Source organism: Mytilinidion resinicola (genome assembly GCF_010093595.1).
Source record: "Mytilinidion resinicola strain CBS 304.34 unplaced genomic scaffold BDZ99scaffold_11, whole genome shotgun sequence".
Taxonomy (NCBI): domain Eukaryota; kingdom Fungi; phylum Ascomycota; class Dothideomycetes; order Mytilinidiales; family Mytilinidiaceae; genus Mytilinidion; species Mytilinidion resinicola.
Genome location: NW_022985447.1, coordinates 1,124,726 through 1,141,003, shown reverse-complemented (window position 1 = coordinate 1,141,003; position 16,278 = coordinate 1,124,726). Strand labels below are relative to the sequence as shown.

The 16,278-nt window shown below is 48.1% G+C and overlaps 9 protein-coding genes across 9 annotated transcripts in view; 7 read left to right on the top strand and 2 right to left on the bottom strand.

Annotated features, from left to right (window-relative positions):
- The first annotated feature begins 174 nt into the window (after positions 1-174).
- BDZ99DRAFT_44990 (uncharacterized protein) lies at positions 175-1,741 on the top strand. Its single transcript, XM_033718138.1, has one exon. It carries the CDS (start codon positions 331-333, stop codon positions 1,579-1,581), a length of 1,251 nt encoding a protein of 416 aa, XP_033576042.1. The 5' UTR covers positions 175-330; the 3' UTR covers positions 1,582-1,741.
- BDZ99DRAFT_45061 (uncharacterized protein) lies at positions 1,706-5,640 on the bottom strand. Its single transcript, XM_033718175.1, has 8 exons — positions 5,623-5,640; positions 5,506-5,560; positions 5,386-5,453; positions 4,781-5,330; positions 4,528-4,720; positions 3,518-4,465; positions 1,790-3,466; positions 1,706-1,723 (listed from the first exon to the last, which is right to left on the bottom strand). The coding sequence occupies exons 4-7, from the start codon at positions 5,306-5,308 to the stop codon at positions 1,896-1,898; spliced, it is 3,240 nt and encodes a 1,079-aa protein (XP_033576041.1). The 5' UTR covers positions 5,309-5,330; positions 5,386-5,453; positions 5,506-5,560; positions 5,623-5,640; the 3' UTR covers positions 1,706-1,723; positions 1,790-1,895.
- Positions 5,641-5,994: 354 nt separating this feature from the next.
- Positions 5,995-6,936, top strand: BDZ99DRAFT_45126 (uncharacterized protein). Its single transcript, XM_033718203.1, has 3 exons — positions 5,995-6,018; positions 6,081-6,396; positions 6,451-6,936. Exons 2-3 carry the CDS (start codon positions 6,243-6,245, stop codon positions 6,747-6,749), a joined length of 453 nt encoding a protein of 150 aa, XP_033576040.1. The 5' UTR covers positions 5,995-6,018; positions 6,081-6,242; the 3' UTR covers positions 6,750-6,936.
- On the top strand, positions 6,826-7,005 carry BDZ99DRAFT_389294 (uncharacterized protein; the record flags this gene model as incomplete). The annotated part of the gene is made up of 1 exon (XM_033715625.1): positions 6,826-7,005. A coding segment is annotated over one exon (180 nt), but the record flags the coding sequence as incomplete, so codon positions are not given.
- Positions 7,006-7,644: 639 nt separating this feature from the next.
- Positions 7,645-8,365, top strand: BDZ99DRAFT_521539 (uncharacterized protein; the record flags this gene model as incomplete). The annotated part of the gene is made up of 2 exons (XM_033725636.1): positions 7,645-7,803; positions 7,841-8,365. The coding sequence occupies 2 exons, from the start codon at positions 7,645-7,647 to the stop codon at positions 8,363-8,365; spliced, it is 684 nt and encodes a 227-aa protein (XP_033576038.1).
- A 1,186-nt stretch (positions 8,366-9,551) lies between these two features.
- Positions 9,552-11,565, bottom strand: BDZ99DRAFT_44970 (uncharacterized protein). Its single transcript, XM_033718132.1, has 3 exons — positions 11,000-11,565; positions 10,171-10,943; positions 9,552-10,118 (listed from the first exon to the last, which is right to left on the bottom strand). Exons 1-3 carry the CDS (start codon positions 11,448-11,450, stop codon positions 10,038-10,040), a joined length of 1,305 nt encoding a protein of 434 aa, XP_033576037.1. The 5' UTR covers positions 11,451-11,565; the 3' UTR covers positions 9,552-10,037.
- A 796-nt stretch (positions 11,566-12,361) lies between these two features.
- Positions 12,362-12,729, top strand: BDZ99DRAFT_521537 (uncharacterized protein; the record flags this gene model as incomplete). The annotated part of the gene is made up of 2 exons (XM_033725635.1): positions 12,362-12,656; positions 12,707-12,729. 2 exons carry the CDS (start codon positions 12,362-12,364, stop codon positions 12,727-12,729), a joined length of 318 nt encoding a protein of 105 aa, XP_033576036.1.
- Positions 12,730-13,371: 642 nt separating this feature from the next.
- Positions 13,372-13,887, top strand: BDZ99DRAFT_389406 (uncharacterized protein; the record flags this gene model as incomplete). The annotated part of the gene is made up of 1 exon (XM_033715635.1): positions 13,372-13,887. A coding segment is annotated over one exon (516 nt), but the record flags the coding sequence as incomplete, so codon positions are not given.
- Positions 13,888-13,950: 63 nt separating this feature from the next.
- The window catches only part of BDZ99DRAFT_445047 (uncharacterized protein), a gene marked incomplete at both ends in the record, with an annotated part of 2,870 nt that continues 542 nt past the window's right edge, over positions 13,951-16,278 (top strand). The window contains 2 exons of the mRNA XM_033717909.1: positions 13,951-16,192; positions 16,217-16,224. Of these exons, the coding sequence (XP_033576034.1) occupies positions 13,951-16,192; positions 16,217-16,224 (2,250 nt within the window). The remainder of the gene's footprint in view (positions 16,193-16,216; positions 16,225-16,278) is intronic.

Below are 16,278 nucleotides of genomic sequence, written 5' to 3'. Positions count from 1 at the left end.
GGATATCAGCAAGACACATTCCTCCAAGACCAAATGGACGTACAACGAGAAGGCACCGCCGGATATGGTACAACGCTCACTCATGCAAGTCATGCAACATTTGGAGGAAATCGGGTGCAATAGAACTGTGCAGCTCGATATTCTCAGGCCGGCAACATTCAACGAACTCACCACCTATTTGAATCCGCCCAATGGAGCAGCGGAGGAGATGAATCCGACCAATGGAGCAGCGGAGAAATTTGACATTATACATGTCGACATGCATGGAACGATGAAGGTGCCAGTGCACCAAGGCGACGGTTGGTATGTGTACTTCGAAATTCTCACGAGATGTTATCTGATTGGGTGTGCTCTAGCTCTGCAGAGAAACCCCATTTGGTTTTCACCCAGGCGCCATTCAGTGAGCCTTATGTCTCGGCCACGGAGCTTGCGGATACGCTTCACGATCGGACAAAAGCGCTTGTGGTGAATGCTTGTAATGAAAGTAGCCTCACGGGAGAACTGGGCATCCAAATGATCCGCGTGTTTCTGAACCAATACGTGGATTGTATCGCCGCGACCAGTTACCGGCTAGAAGTAACACCAGCCAAGATATATTACCCTACTTTTTACATGTCCCTTCTGCTTAATGGGAGTCTCAACAAGGCAGCAGCAGAAGGTCGACATGCGTTACGCAAAAATCTGAGAAGACAAGGTGATGAAGAAAGAGATGATCACTATGTTCACTGGAATTGGTCCATTTATCCAGACATCCAAGTGGGAGAGGACCCCGCACCCTCGTTTCGTTTGCTGTTTTTGATGCTTTTAGAGTGCATCCCCCGAATTATCGCCATCTTTTGCGCCTTCATTTCCTCCAATCGCGATATGTGGCGCTGCACCCAAGCGGAACGCTATCCCATGTATAACGTTCATCGAAATTTCAAGAAGATAGAGAGCCATGTTTGCAGCGCAAAACAATTCAACGTCCCAGGCATCACTCTTGAGGCCCTCGACATCGAATACCAACTCAGAAAGGATGAGAACCTATCCATCTACTTACATCCTCCCCACAAAAACGCATTGCATGGACTGTCAAGCATCAAGAACCTAGTCCGAACAATGGTCCGAATTTGGGTCGAAACAAATTTCGTCGCTGAGGCTGTGGTCCTCAGTGTCAAAGAGATGCTCAAACTCAGCGAATCCTTGAAAGAGAGAAAGATAACCAGATACGATGCCAAATTTAGAAAGAGATCCGGCAAACCCAGGAAGGATCAGGCGGAGTGGTGCTGGTATCAAGCTGACAACGTTCAGGGACGGAAGCAGCCTGAAGTCAAGAGCATGCTTGTGATTGAAGACATCCAGTCGCTTGTCGAGGACAAGTCAAAACGACAGGAAAAGGTTTTGAACCGAATTAGACAAGTCGCAGGACAAATGGAGGGAAGATTCTTCGTGATAACTATTGGAGGATTGCTGGAGAATGAATGGAGAACAAGTCTTCCAAACTCGTTCGCAGACGGGGCCATTGGAAAAAAATGGGTGAGGCCTACAGTCATGATGATTCCCTACAACAACAATAGTGAGCTGTCAGCGACCTTTAAATAATATAGCTGTGCACAGTCTTCGAAATAGAGTCATCGTTACACAATAGAAGTCAATCTTCCGCTCTGAGTCTCTGACAGTTCGTTCTACTCATCGTCATCTGCTTTTCCGCCATCGGGGCCTCGTTATGCTAGAAGACGCAATACTGTCAGTCAATCAGCGAAACCATTCTTTAGTAAAATCCAATGTTTTTCTTAGAATCTAAGCATACAATCGGAGGTCCACGAAACTAAGTCACCACGCCCTTCAAGTCCATTCTCACGAGCACGAAATCTAATGTTCTGACTATAGAAGCGGACATTAAATAAAACATCTCATCAAGAAGGTTTTCTCAGCTTCCTTGCTTGTCTCAGCGTCTCCCATCCCTCTTTCATTCTTCTGAGCTCTACATTGTTTTCTTCATTTCCTCCAAAAATTTCTGCCGCATAGATTGCTGACTTGTACATCATATCAGCGGGCTTGTAGCTCTCCATCATATCGTAAACGCTAGCTAAGTTCTCTTTTACCCTTGCGGTCTCGATATGGTCCTCGCCCAACTGACGTGTCCGAGCTTCAAGTACTTGGAGATATAAGTCACAAGCCCTTTCGATGTCTCCCTGTTCTTTGTACGTTCTGGCGAGAATGTCGTCAATAGCGACAGTCCTTGGATGTGTTTCACCAAGGTTTCCTTCGTATATCCTTCGGACTTGCTTGAGTAGTGGCTCTGCTCCTTCGTAGTCTCCTTGGTGGAAATGCATCTGGGCTAATTGATCAAGCGCTCTGACGGTTTCGGCTGCCGTGGGTCCAAATTTCTCTTCGAGAGTGTCGATAAGTGTTCGGCTGGTTGCAATTGCCTCATACCACTTTCCCTGAGCCACCTTAATCTTGACCAACAGCTCGAGAGCGCCAGTCCAAAGGTCGAAATACCTCCTTTCGCGTCTTTCTTTCACTTGTCGAATAACGTCCTGACAACGTGTGTCCAGCTCATGAAATTGACTGAGCTGAAGTTGCACGCGAATGAGCCCCAGTTCACTCTGTAACTTTCTACTTCCCTTGGTCTCATTTGTTTTGTTGGTCAAGTGTGATTGCTCCGCCTGCACATCTTCTTGAGGGTTGTTCCACATCTTCGCTGACTTTGAGCTTTGTGCATCAGATACTCCGTCGTTATCGACGGTCAACCGTTCAGATGATTGCCTGATTGAGAGCTGTCTTGATGATGACTGTCTGGTCGTATTCTCATCGTCAAATTCTTGGTCCTTGGCGACCCGATAGAAGTCTGCGGACTCGACAAACAAGCCGTGTCGCTCGCAGAGATCGGCTAGAATGTCCCAATCGCACTTTATTAGACTCCCGTACTTTACAAGATGCGTTAAACACTCGTCGACATGCCTGATGAGCAGTTGCTCGTACCCCGAGCGCGTGATTTGATTCTCATCTTTGGTAATTCGTAGATATTTCACCGTGGCGGCAACTGCATTGCATGCTTTGCTTGCGTATTCGTGGTCAAGAACATGGCCCCCCAAGTATTGTCGTCTCTGACGCTGACGATCTGAAGGTATTCTGAATGACTCAAGGCTACGCGGACGATCCCAAGGACTCTCGACTGACTCGGAGATTTGATCCAAGAATGTCCAGCCCCGAGCTTGGAGATACTTCACCCACAAGAAAAGCTCGTCCTGTTTTATGGGAGGTTGGAATTGTAGGCACATCGGTATTGAGTCCCGACCCAACATGGCACATGTATTAAACCATTCAGCGTGCTCTGCAGGAAATTCTTCAAAAACGACATTCGAAAGCTCATTTTGGGCAACTTCAGGGACATCTGTTGACGAAAGGTATGTTCCTGCATAATACAGGTCCAGAGGAACATCCGAAAGTTGGTTTGCAATGTTGTTGATCGCTTGTTCTCCTATCTCTACAATCTGTTAGTTCTATTTTCGATAAAGGGCATGTCACTTACTCTCTGGACCGCTTTCCGAACGAGACTTAGATAGTGTTTCAATCAAAGCCTTCGATTCTTCGCGGTTGAATTTGTTTACTTCTATTGGCTGAGTGAGAGAGCGTATTAGTGCTTTCGGAGGCCCGCTATTTGGTGGATTGAGACCAAAGAATGAAGCACTAGATCGTTTGACGAAGTTTCTGGAAATCCCAGTCTTGGTAACCTTTGCATGCCCAGCATTTGCATCGTTGAATGGCCGGTCGGGCCCTTGGGTATCATTCTGCCCCCGGGAATCTTGTCGGGGCCTGTCCAGCTCGATGTGGTTTTTACTGGGCTCAGGCGATATTTTGTTCGCGCTCCTTGTGATCAAAACAATCTGACCTCGCGTTGGTTTGTTAGGAGGATGAAAGGCTCGCGGGAGAAACTTTTTGAAGTATGGAGCTTCCTCGTCATCAACGTCGTCGTAAATGAGGAGCCATTTCTTATTCTCCGGGTAAGAAAGCCAGTCTATTACCGCGTGAATTGTGAAATCTCGATCCTCATCTCGCTTTGGAAGGCCATTTTTGTCCAAGCGAACGTTGCGCATAGCATGAATCACTTTGTCGTGGCCTGTTTCATCAGGCCATTGTCCGTCGTAATGCTTGTCGAGCTGATAGGCGATGTACAAGAAGCTGACTTCAAGAGACAGTTTGCTTTCGGCGCTAATCCAAAATATTGAGGTTGGTTTCTTAGGGTCTTTTCGATCAAGATCTAACTGTCTGTATGCGTACTGGAGGGCTAGCGTTGTTTTGCCATATCCGGGCTGCCCCGTAATAATAGCAATTCGATCGGTTGATAATCGATTCCCAAGCTTATCAAGATAATCATCACGAGTGTGTTCAGACCCTCCTGACACAAATTTAGGCGGTCGCTGTGGTAAGTGTGGTTTCACAGTAAAGCCAAGGTCACGAACGCTGACGGGTGTTGATACTGCGGAAATCGTCAGAATCAACAGTGTTTAGCTTTAGCCTCAAGTATCTTCGAAAACTAACCTGCGACTTCGGAAATGTCACTATTTTTTCTTTCCAATCGGCAGTTGTAAAATTTCAAGATAGAATCAGAGATAGTCTTGTAATCATGGTGGTCGAAGGCGGCACATTTGGCGAGTTCAAGGTGGTTTCGCTTGATAGAAACCGCTTTGCAGTGTTTGTTGACAAAGCCGAGCTTCGGTGGAACGGCCATCTTCTGAGTGGCAACACGCTTGAATCATTAGCTGTGCTAGTCAGGTGCACAAAAGGTACTCACATTTTCCACGCGGCTCGACTCGAAGCAGAAGACTTCGGGGATTCTCTCTGCAATCGTTTTGTACTCATCTAATCGTCTGCGGAATGACTTCAGATCTTGTATCCACTCCGATTCGTCTGAACATATGTCATCGATATCGTCATATCTCGGCTTGCGTGCGGAACAATTTGACCACAGGTATTCTGGCAGGCGACATAAGCCAGAAATGAGATCCGATATAGGCTCATTGCCAGCAAAGGTTTGCGGAGTACCAAAAGACACGATCCCAATCGTGGCGTCATATATCGTTCTTATGTCGGTCGGAGACGAGTTGTCAGTCGACGAAGGTGTATCCGCATTGCGACTGAAGATAAGAGCGCTTTTCACCAGTAGTCCACCCAGACTGTGCGCAACAAAAATAAGGGGCCGATCTTTGCATTCCTTACGAGCTTCAGAAAGATCGGATAGCAAGTGGCTTGCGTGGTGATACAGTGTTCTTTCAGTCAACCAGCACACACTGCTGACGTTTGCATCATAACTGTATAGCATGATCCTTGGCCGAGGAAAAGTCCTGTCAATAGTCGTTTGCTTAGCCAGGAGTTCCTTGGGCCAGAAGGTCTTCTTGCCAGACGTGGGATCCTGTGCTGTCCAGGTTGACTCAGAGTCACCTGTAACGCCATGAACGAAACAGATACTATTACCACAATGTTAGCTGGCAGTTATGCTGCAGATAAAGTGGCATTTACTCGATCTCAGCCTTTAACTTTGATTCTTCATCGTACCGCAAATGGTGAGGCTGGTCTCCATTCACATTCTCTGTTGGCTTGTTGGTCTTAGTCGGCCGCCAGAGCAGGCCGCTATACCTCGCTAACCAGGCAAGCACGGTGGCACCTCCTATCCCTGGCGGGTCCATCGAGCGAACCGAAGGTGGTCAACCGCAGATTTTCGACGATCGGGTTTGTGGTGAAGGGTTCATTCTTCGCTGCAAGACGTGTCGTGGCAAAGGTGTTCCAGAGGCAACGGTCATGCGGCTGAGGTGGTGTCTTCATGCCGTTTCGGACCTGCGGGGCAAACGGGCGCCTAGTTCTAATCTAGAATTACCTCGTATCTCCTGACCGAGAAGTATGAACGCAGTTTGCAGCTTACTTGGACATCCGCACAACCTGGCAGAAGCAAAGGTCTCGTGCACATTTCTGCTCGATTTCTTCGAAGCATTTCGTGTCTTGGATAGTTCTAACTCCAACTCTCCAACCATCTCGGTATGCTCTTAGTCACGTGATATAGCCTTCCCTGATGCCTCAAGCTAACACAGGTTTTCAAGCGCGTTTATCTTACATAAAATATATAAGCCTTCCATACAGAAAATGATAGTTCCGTGTTATTTTCAAGAACGAGGCCATGTGGGTGGCGCTTCGCTCTTATCTGAGACCGTCACCTTCCGCATAGCGAGACATGTTCAATCAACTTAGAGTAAAGAATACATATGCCGTCTATGATTCCAGATTTCCATGCAGGTCGCTCTCGCGCCATAAACGCCACGTTCCTATCCGAAGGCCGGGACTCTGGCCGGGACCCAGCTGAGACTCCTTACAACCATCCATGTCCGCATCGCAACTTCACGAAAACGACCATCCAATGTGGCTCACCCTGATCATTTCATCTTGAGAACATCGTCTGAAGCAACCAGGAAGTGAGTACCTCCTCAAGAATGCTCCCCCGAGGTGTTCCCAACGCCACGACAATCGCCACGGTTCTCCTCCTCGGCCTTATCTTCTTCCTCTGGAAATTCGACTGGACACCAGAGCAGTATCACAATGCCAGTAGACTCGCGACTCCACTGAAAAGTCCGCCGAGTCCCGCGAAGTCTGCATCCTATGGTCCGCGTATAGCGATCATCACGTTCATTACGAGTCAGAAGTCGTATATCCATCTCTCATTGAAGAATAAAGCGCGTAAGCATCCCCCGGAAAGAGAGTTCAAGCCAAGATAGTAGAGTGAAGATAACGAGCGAGGACAGATTACGTTCAGGCGTGGGACACGCCGAGCCATTAGATGAGAAGCATGCTGCTGTGCTGGCATATACGGACCAGATGACGATAGGGGTGGCGGTGGAGGATGAGGTGTTTGGGGAGTTGAAGAACCTGTTTAAGGAAAGGGAGGTTGTGGAGATTATGGCGACGGTGGCGGCGTATAATTGTGTGGGTCGGTTTTTGGTGGCGTTGGATGTTGGGGAGAAGAATACATGAGTGATGGAAGTGACTTCTTTCAGACACTTTCAAAATGGAAAGGAATTAGTCTGGATAGCTTGCTACGCCATGGCGCAGCTCTATAAGTCTGAAAGCCTAGGATAGGCTGTCGAGGCTTCACAGGTGGGAATGGGCGTTGCTTTGAATGCTTCCTGATGAAGCTTTAAAAAAGCTATCTTCGGATGCCGGATTGAGAGAAGCACCTTCATTAACAAACTTTGGGACTATCCTAGAATCCCTCAAAGCCCCCTTGATACTGGTAATGAATAGAGCTAAAGACCTGACATATCTGTGGCACTGTGGTAATACTTCGTACACTCTTACACTGCAGCTGGGCGCGTTGATTGGTGCACTGGTACAGGGACCATACTGCAACTCAACTTCGCCCTCAAGATCACCAGGCTACCTTTGTAGGACACATGAGTATATCCCTCACTGCCAGTCCCCTAACCACCATGCTTCCTTTCCACTTTCTTCAGCGACGACAGAAATACCTTACCGTATCTATCCTTGAGAAGTTCTGAGACTATCTCCTTTTCTCGCTTCGTTCTTACTCAAAAGCATTACCATCATCTATATTATCTCTCCTGTAAAACTCTAAGCGGTTCCTGCACTTTGACAGTAGAGGATCTGATCGGCATGTCTGAAAACCAACCCAATCAGCCCTCGTACTTTGAGTCTATCGCGTTCGCTGGGATTGGAGATGGGATCACGGAAGCTCTCGGTCTCGACGAATACGCACCGTTCTATGAACTCGGATCCAGCGTCCCCGATCCTGGAAATAAATTTGACTGGGTGGTGCCAAAACAATGTGATCACGCTGACACGAAGCTAGATTGTGTCCGACGAAATGCCAGACTCCGCTGAGCCCGACGATTGGACTTGTTCCCAGGGCATTCCTGATGTTATCATGACTGGCTTCACATCTGACCATTTGCCCATGGAACGTCCGGGCTCAAGCCTCCGCAGCTCTTGCACTGGAATGCGTTCGCAGGACCACCCTAACCTTTCTGGTTACGATCCCATAGGTGCCTCCATGATGCCAACAACTGGACTCTGGACCGAGCAAAATAAGTTAGATGGAGATTCGAATTATTTCAAAAGCGGTACCAGGGGCATGATGATCAGAATTTCTTCAGGAGGTGTTGTCACTCCGGAGAAGATGGTGACTAGCTCCCTTGATCTCATCTACACTGCCGCGTCCAACACTGGAAAGCCATTGAGTGCAGATGCACCAGAAGCCGACTTGTTCGGTATAGCGCAAGATATTGAGCCCCTACCCGAGCAGCCCAATCGCCTACGCCGGCCTTACCGACGGTCAAAATTCCCCTTGAAATCAATTGCGATCCTCGAGACTTAGCTCAACACTCACAAAGATAATCCGTATCCCTCCGCGCATGAAAAAGTCGCACTCGCGAATGAAGCCGGCATCCGAGCACAGCAGGTGGACAGATGGTTCACCAATAACCGGATGCGCCGATTGGTGAGTGCTGTTGAACAATGGCTTTCTTCTTCATCAGAAGACGAGGAGGTCGTAAATGCTGCGAAACGTTCTGCGTCCCGAATATCCGTTTCCTCGATGAGCTTCGGAACCCGGTCCCCAGCATCTAGAGCTAGCTTTAGCGCTACATCAAACGTTTTGTCAAGATACCCACCCCCAAATCAAATCAACAGATTGCCCAGAGGTTTCCAATACACATTTTGCTCCAAGGAACTGAATGAAAGAGCCTGGAAGAGACATGAGGAAAGTCAACATCTGCCAAGATCAAAATGGGTATGCGGTGGCGCCAATCTCAACCTTCACAAAAACGAACTGAGATGTCTCTTATTCCCGGAAAGGAACCCTAGACTTGAGCACTATCAGCTCCATCATCCCGAGATGGTTGATTGCTTGCCGAAGTCCATGGAGGATCGCACGTTCTACTGAAGGGATCACCTTGCACAACATTTCACCAGCGTCCATAACGCACAATTGGACGGTGTCACCGCGAATTATTTGAAACATGAGATAGACTACGCCGATCAGGACTGGAACTGTGGCTTCTGTGGGGAGATATTACCTACCTGGGATGAACGGGCACGCCATATCGCGGCTCATTTCCGAAAGGGCTATAACATGTCGCAATGGGACTCTAGCCGCCAAAAAGACGAACCAATTCACAAGGCTCACGACACGCATGAAGACTCAACAGGCTCTTCGACCGCACGAAGCGAGTGCACGATTGTGACGGATCGCTTCACGAAGTTGTTGGACATTGCCACCGGTGTGTACTCACATTGAATCCAATACCACGAGCAAATCCTAAGTAGGCCCATTTGTAAGCTCGAACGATCGGCTCTGCGACCGATCCCAGAGGCATTCCCAGACTCCGCTTCCCATGACAGCCCAGAGGTAGTGACAGACCCAAGTAGAACATTCTGCAGTGCAGTCGCTGTTGGGAATGCTGCGAGCAGCGTAGAGAGACTAGCCGCTAGCCTGTATCATCTTTGGCGCTACCGAGAATGCATGCAAGTGAGGAAATAGAGAGGACTTTCTGAACCCTGTGACTCTGAGGAGCGAGATTAATGAACGGAGGACAAATATCTGTTTACGAACTGGGTTACAGCATATCGTTTCAAGTTCTAGCAATACGAAGCTATTACATTAGAGAGTCCCACATATGCTAAAGCATCGAGTTGAGACGATTGTTTCGGCAGGATACTGTACTAAATATCTGATTCGTCGTTACAGATAAAAAAATAGTGTGCCCAGCAGTCTCCACAAGAACGGCCATTACATTTCGAGCAAGTGAGGTGATTAGTGGTATCAATATCACAGCTCCTGCATTGACCTTCGTGGTCAATAGGTTCCCATTGGTGTGGTGCGGAGTACGAACTCAAGTTGTTGTCCAAGTCGCTGCATTGACCTTCGTGGTCAACAGGTTCCCATTGGTGTAGGGCGGGGTCCGAATTCAAGTTGTTGTTCAAGTCGCTGCTTTCACCACAGTCGTCGTTGCTTGAGTTAGGAGGCTGTTGCATAGCGCTTTCGTAGCTCATTTTTGTGGCACACAGAAACCCTGAGGGCTCGACGTTAGATTGTGTGGCACGCTTCGCATAGTACGAGGACATTGCACCTGGGTCGTGATGAACAGCGAGTTTGAACGCCTCTTCGAAAATGACCCGTACCACATCGTCCGTAAATTCCCAGTGTGTGCCATTGCCAATGACAGCTCCATGCTCAATCGTCTCAAGGAAGTCTATCCATTTTTTTTCTGGGACACATTCCCAAGAAAAGTTGGAGGAGACGCAACGCAACCATGCTCGCTTTTTCTTGAAGTCTTTCCAGCCGGCTAACTCCTGTCTCGAGAACATGCCCTCTGCTCCGTTCTTGCCTTCGAGTTGGACGTTGCGTGACCATTCACTTGCAGTCTTACGATCTTTTGGGTCCTTTGGCGTGTGATGGTCTCTCGTGATGTGATCACCCCGATCTTTGAAATTTGATTCGCCTTCAAACAACTTCCCGCAATAGCCACAGGAGCTGGCAGTTTTGGGGGGGCGAAGATATTCGCCGCTATGTCGACAGCTCTCTTGTAGATCACAATGTTTGTGTTTTCTGTTATGATGGACGATGTACGCGGGTTCTGTGCCAACTTCGCCTTTGCATCCAGTGTGTTGACAGGCGATCTTCCTTTTGCCGTCATGATGGGTGAGCTCATGGTTATTGCGATGTCCTTCTCTTCTGAATGTTCGGCCACAAATATAAGTGCAGCGGAACCTAGGAACCTGATCGCTATTGCTAGCTTCTTTTGGTGTTTCCGTGGAGGATAGTGGTAACGATGTTGGAGAAATATCGAGAACCAGACATGTTTGTGACGGATGTTGAACGCGGGAAAGCGGTTGTGTTTGGAGGCGTTTGGCAGGGAGTATGATGGGGCTTGGCAATGTCCTAATACGATTGTCTAGGCTTCCCTTTAGCATACCTAGGTATATTTTCTTCTTGGTGAGAAGCACATACGTGATTGTTCAAACACATTTTGAAGATCAGCGTCTTCGTAGTCCTTGAATTCATGGATGAATGATTTGTGATCCGCCCAGATATCCAACACGGCAGCTAACTTCTCGGGACAGCTCCGCAAGAGTCTTGCGATGCCATCCATTTCCACGTCAGAGAATTTCTCAAAGGGCCTAAGAAGATCCTCCTTCTCGCGGAAAAGCGCCAGCGCGCTCTGAATGTGGTTAGGGTTGTATTTGCGGAAGATGTGGCTGAACTGCGGGTTCTCAGAGACCTTGTTTAGGGCGGAATACTGTCTCGATCTTCCGGTTTCAGGCGAGATGGACTCTTGGTGCTGAGAGGACTGGAGGTTGTTGCTAGCCTGCTGCTGATCTTGATTACGATCAAGCTGGGTAGAGTGCTGAGGCGACGAGAGCGACCCAACATTAGGAGAATGGTACTGTTGGTTTTGCATGGCACAACCCCACTTAGTTACTGAAGAATCGACAATTTTCCGAGGATATCGGTAGTAAAAGCTATGGGACTGCAGGCCATTTGAGTTTTGCCTGGTAAACTTTGACCGGGTGAATGTCAATTGACTTTGTAAGACTTTGTCTCGAAACTCAACTGCCAGCTTTGCTTGGGCATAAAATGGCCTGTGCTCCGTCTATGTACGAAGAAGCTAATTAATGTCAATTGAGGAATGCCCGAAGATCCGCCGAATGCACCATTCCACTCTCAACACTTCTGTAACTAATTCTAAAAACTATATAGGTGTGTTGAGTAGTGAGGATGGAGGTGAAACAATGCATTGAACGAGGTAAGTGATGTATTGGATGAGCATCTATCTAGGCTACGTACGCCGTATATATACTCTGTGTGCGTGGAGGCTTACGTAGCCGTACCGTAGAACTGTGTGGGCTAAGTATAGGAACCGTGTTCTATATCAAGGTAGCTGAGCTAGCCGTACCATACTCCGTAGGCTAGCTGGCTAAGAATACGTACTCCGTCAAGTAGAGCAGTTAGTACTTACACAGCAAGTAACGAATAGTTATACAGTGTTATGGTGGACGTGTGCTGGATTGAAGTTGCGATGCTATAGAGAAGAATATTCAATAATACTGGGAAGGTAGCTCCGTTGTTCTTCATCATTCACAGCGCGATTTTCGCATTAGCACGTAAGGCCTTTGTAGTGGCATATAATATCTTTAGCTTAGGTATATACTTACCGACACTGCTCGCCCTCCAATGTCTATAATAAATGTCAATCATATGGCGAGGATAGAACATATATAACCTCTGTTTTCTCTTCGCCCACTTGCTCTATTTCCTCTGCCATTAGTTTTCCAGTATAGTATATTACCTCCTCATTCAATTGTCCTCAGCATGCGCCCCGCTGCTATATTTCTTATTCTTGCAGCTGTAAAGACTGGCATATCTAGTGCCGTAGACAAGCCAACATTAGGCTCAACTCCAACTACCAAAGCAATGGCAACCTCTACCCCGGCAGCTAGCGAACGTTGCCTTCCCATTGAAGGGACTAAAGGCCGCTGGGAGGCTACAATCGATACCGTTGTATCGATTGGTTACAACACTGTCAATGTTGCACTCGCCACTTACACCATCGTCCTCGCTCAACAACAGCTGCGCGCTGTTGCGGCATTTCATCACTTTGCTGGAGGTACGTTGCATACTTTCCTGGCTTCGGATAGGAGATTGATAATTTCGTAGGCCAAAGAGCAAATTTGGCCTAAGGGTTACCCTAAATCTGGAAAGCCGTACTGCCAATATTGCCTTTCGACTGGCCTTGGCAGGCATTCAATTATGGGTTAATTGGGAGCTTGGATATGGGGATGTGCTACAAGAGCTCGATGGTTTCTTAGTGCGCACAGTGATTTGCAATCCATTCAACACTCTCCATCTCGATCCGTTTGATTGCTTACTCTTGATGACATCCTGCTGTGGTGGAAGCCTGTATCGTGTTACACATGTTAAAAATTAGTAATAAAGCGACGAGACTTGTATGAGATTGCCTTCCACTACACCCAACAGCACGTGGGTTCGTGGCATAAGTACCTAACTCTATCTAGTATAGTAGGCCAAGGGTCGCCAAGACAATCCTTGTTCACGCGGACGGTCGGTAATTGTCCACATCCACCTTCTCAATCTCAAACGATAGGATTCTTAAGCCCTTGCGACCGACCTTTTGACGGCTGCTGAGCTAATGTTTCCACAGCTCTAAGAAGACGACCAGACGACTTTCACTGCCCTTCCTAGACAAGCCAAAATAGGGTACTTTCCACTATGTCCAGTTCGATGAAGCAGCGGCAACGAAGGAAATGCTTACGAAAAGGAAGCAGATTCCCGGCGAAGAACAACCCTCCACGACCTTCTCTATGGACAACGTCCCACACACATGCGGTAATCAAGGCTCGCTCGATGAAGCATTCGCGACGAAGGAAGTGCTAGGGAAGAGGAAGCGGACCTTCGGCGGAGGACATCCATCCACGGTCTCCGCTATAAATAACCTTGCAAATAGGCTTGGACATCAGGGGCAGCTAAATGAAGCAGTGGTGATGAAGAAGGAAATGCTAAAGGAGAGGAAGCGGATATTCGGCGAAGAACATCCTTCCACGATCTCTGCTTTAAACAACCTTGCAAACACACTCGAGGATCAAGGGCAGCTCAATGAAGCAATGGCGATGAAGAAGGAAGTGTTCGCGAAGATGAGGCGGACCCTCGGCGAAGAACATCTTTCCACAATCTCCGCTATGAACAACCTCGCAAACATGCTTGGACATCAGGGGCAGCTAAATGAAGCAGAGGTGATGAAGAAGGAAGTACTAGAGAAGAGGAAGCAGATCCTCGGCGAAGGACATCCTTCCACAATCTCTGCTATGAACAGCCTCGCAAATACGCTCGAAAACCAAGGGCAGCTCAATGAAGCAGCGGCGATAAAGAACGAAGCGCTAGCGATGACGAGGCGGACCCTCGGCGAAGAACATCCTTCCACCGTATCCGCTACGAATAATCCCGCAAATACGTTTGAACATCAGGGGCAGATCAATGGAGCAGTGGCAACGGCAGCGGCACGCACGAACAAGATCTTGTCAGTGAACCCTGTGAAGAGAGATACGGCCTCCAGTCGGCCCAGGGGAGGAGAGAAGCTGTCACTCAACCAAGAGCAAAAAAGGATGTTATTGGATTCCTTGAGATTCGACCAAATCGATGCGCGCCAAATGACCATCAAGAATGCCCACGCCAAGACATGTAAATGGCTGGTAAAAAGTCCCGAATACGTCAACTGGCTCGATGCCGCTAAGCTGGACAAGCACCACGGCTTCTTGTGGATTAAAGGGAAGCCTGGAACAGGAAAGTCAACATTGATCAAATTTGCCCTTGCCAATACCCGCAAGATGATGAAGGATAGGATTATGATCTCATTCTTCTTCAATGCGTTAGGCGAAGGTCTGGAGAAGTCAACAGTTGGAACATATCAGTCGCTCTTACTGCAACTCCTCGAACGAATTCCAGCGCTTCAGTGCGTCTTTGACTTGCTTGACCTCTCAAAGTCAAGCACCAGCGAACACCAATGGAGCGTCGAATCATTGAAAACCCTGTTTGAGCAAGCCATACAAAGTCTGGGAGAGTCCTCTGTGGTATGTTTTATCGACGCCTTAGATGAATGTGAGGAACGTCAGATCCGGGACATGCTATCATTTTTGGAACATGTTAGCGAGCTCGCCATATCAGCCGGTATCGAATTCCGAGTCTGCTTTTCAAGCAGACACTATCCGCATATTACAATCCGGAAAAGCTTGGATCTAGTGCTGGAAGGACAAGAAGGACATAGTCAGGATATAATCAACTACCTGGATAGCGAGTTGAAGATTGGACATAGTAAGGCCGCTGAGCAAGTCCGAACAGAACTTCAAGAGAAAGCGTCGGGGATTTTCATGTGGGTTATTCTCGTGGTAGGGATACTGAATAAAGAATACGACATTGGCCGCATACATGCGCTTCGGCGAAGACTCGATGAGATTCCTAGCGACCTCCACGAGCTGTTCCACGATATTCTGACACGCGACTCCAACAATAGAGACGAGCTGGTTTTATGTGTTCAGTGGGTTCTCTTCTCGACGCAACCGTTAAGTCCAGAGCAGTTATACTTTGCTATTCTTTCTGGAGTTGAGCCCGAGACCCTATCAAGGTGGGATCATGAAGAGATCACAAGAGACGTTATTGAAAGATTCATCCTCAATTCCTCTAAAGGACTCGCCGAAATCACGAAATCGAAAAGTCAGAAAGTCCGGTTCATTCATGAATCAATAAAGGACTTTCTCCTAAAAGAAAACGGGCTTGGAAACATTTGGCCTGCGCTTGGAATAAATTTCCAAGGTCAAAGTCATGAGCAGTTGAAGAAGTGCTGCCTCAACTACATGGACATCGACGCTTTCACCCTCCTGAAGCTCCCCGAGAGTCTTCCAAAAGCTTCATCGCGGGAAGCTGTAGACTACCGCCAATCTGCTGCTAGTGAATTCCCCTTCCTGGATTATGCCGTACGCAATGTGCTATACCATGCAGATGTGGCAGCAGGAAGTGGTATCGCTCAAAAAGGTTTCATTCAAACCTTCCGGCTAGCCGATTGGATCAAGCTCGACAATCTATTCAAAAAAAACGAAGTACGCAGGCATACACAAGAGGTGAGTCTTTTGTATGTCTTGGCGGAAGGGAACATGTCAAACCTCATCAAAGTTCATCCATCTATCCTATCGTGGCTTGAAGTGGGAAACGAGCGTTACGGTCCTCCCTTGTTCGCAGCCCTTGCGACCGGGAGTGAAGAAGCCGTAATAACGTTTCTGCAGGCTCATATATTGAATCAGCCCCCGGGCACACGGCTTCACAATCTCTATGGCCAGTACCTTCAGGATGAAGGTAGACAGGGTAAATTTAAACGGGACTTCAAATTTTCAAACAGGAGGACAGTACCTTCATATTTAGCAGAGCATGGTGACAAAGTTTTACTCGCTTTCCTGTTTGAAACAGGCGAGGTCGACGTCAATTTCAAGGATCAGGACGGACGGACGCCGCTATCGCGGGCGGCAGGAAAAGGGCACGACGTCGTAGTTAAGCTGCTGCTCGAGATAGGCAAGTTTGACGTCGACTTCAAGGATAATACTGGCCGGACGCCGCTCTTATGGGCGAAAAGGGCACGACGTCGTAGTTAAGCTGCTGCTCGAGATAGGCAAGTTTGACGTCGACTTCAAGGATAATACTGGCCGGACGCCGCTCTTATGGGCGGC

What these genes read in the sequence shown, in the direction of transcription:
- BDZ99DRAFT_45126 (XM_033718203.1), top strand. Translation starts at nt 6,243, where the DNA reads ATGCCGTCTATGATTCCAGATTTCCATGCAGGTCGCTCTCGCGCCATA. An exon ending in CACGAAAACGACCATCCAAT is followed by an intron (nt 6,397 to 6,450) that starts GTGGCTCACCCT and finishes GCAACCAGGAAG; the next exon opens with TGAGTACCTCCTCAAGAATG.
- BDZ99DRAFT_44990 (XM_033718138.1), top strand. Translation starts at nt 331, where the DNA reads ATGTTATCTGATTGGGTGTGCTCTAGCTCTGCAGAGAAACCCCATTTG.
- BDZ99DRAFT_44970 (XM_033718132.1), bottom strand. Translation starts at nt 11,450, where the DNA reads ATGCAAAACCAACAGTACCATTCTCCTAATGTTGGGTCGCTCTCGTCG. An exon ending in AAATGTGTTTGAACAATCAC is followed by an intron (nt 10,944 to 10,999) that starts GTATGTGCTTCT and finishes AGGGAAGCCTAG; the next exon opens with ACAATCGTATTAGGACATTG. An exon ending in GGGAATTTACGGACGATGTG is followed by an intron (nt 10,119 to 10,170) that starts GTACGGGTCATT and finishes ATCACGACCCAG; the next exon opens with GTGCAATGTCCTCGTACTAT.
- BDZ99DRAFT_45061 (XM_033718175.1), bottom strand. Translation starts at nt 5,308, where the DNA reads ATGCTATACAGTTATGATGCAAACGTCAGCAGTGTGTGCTGGTTGACT. An exon ending in TGACATTTCCGAAGTCGCAG is followed by an intron (nt 4,466 to 4,527) that starts GTTAGTTTTCGA and finishes CGATTTCCGCAG; the next exon opens with TATCAACACCCGTCAGCGTT. An exon ending in TTCGGAAAGCGGTCCAGAGA is followed by an intron (nt 3,467 to 3,517) that starts GTAAGTGACATG and finishes TTGTAGAGATAG; the next exon opens with GAGAACAAGCGATCAACAAC.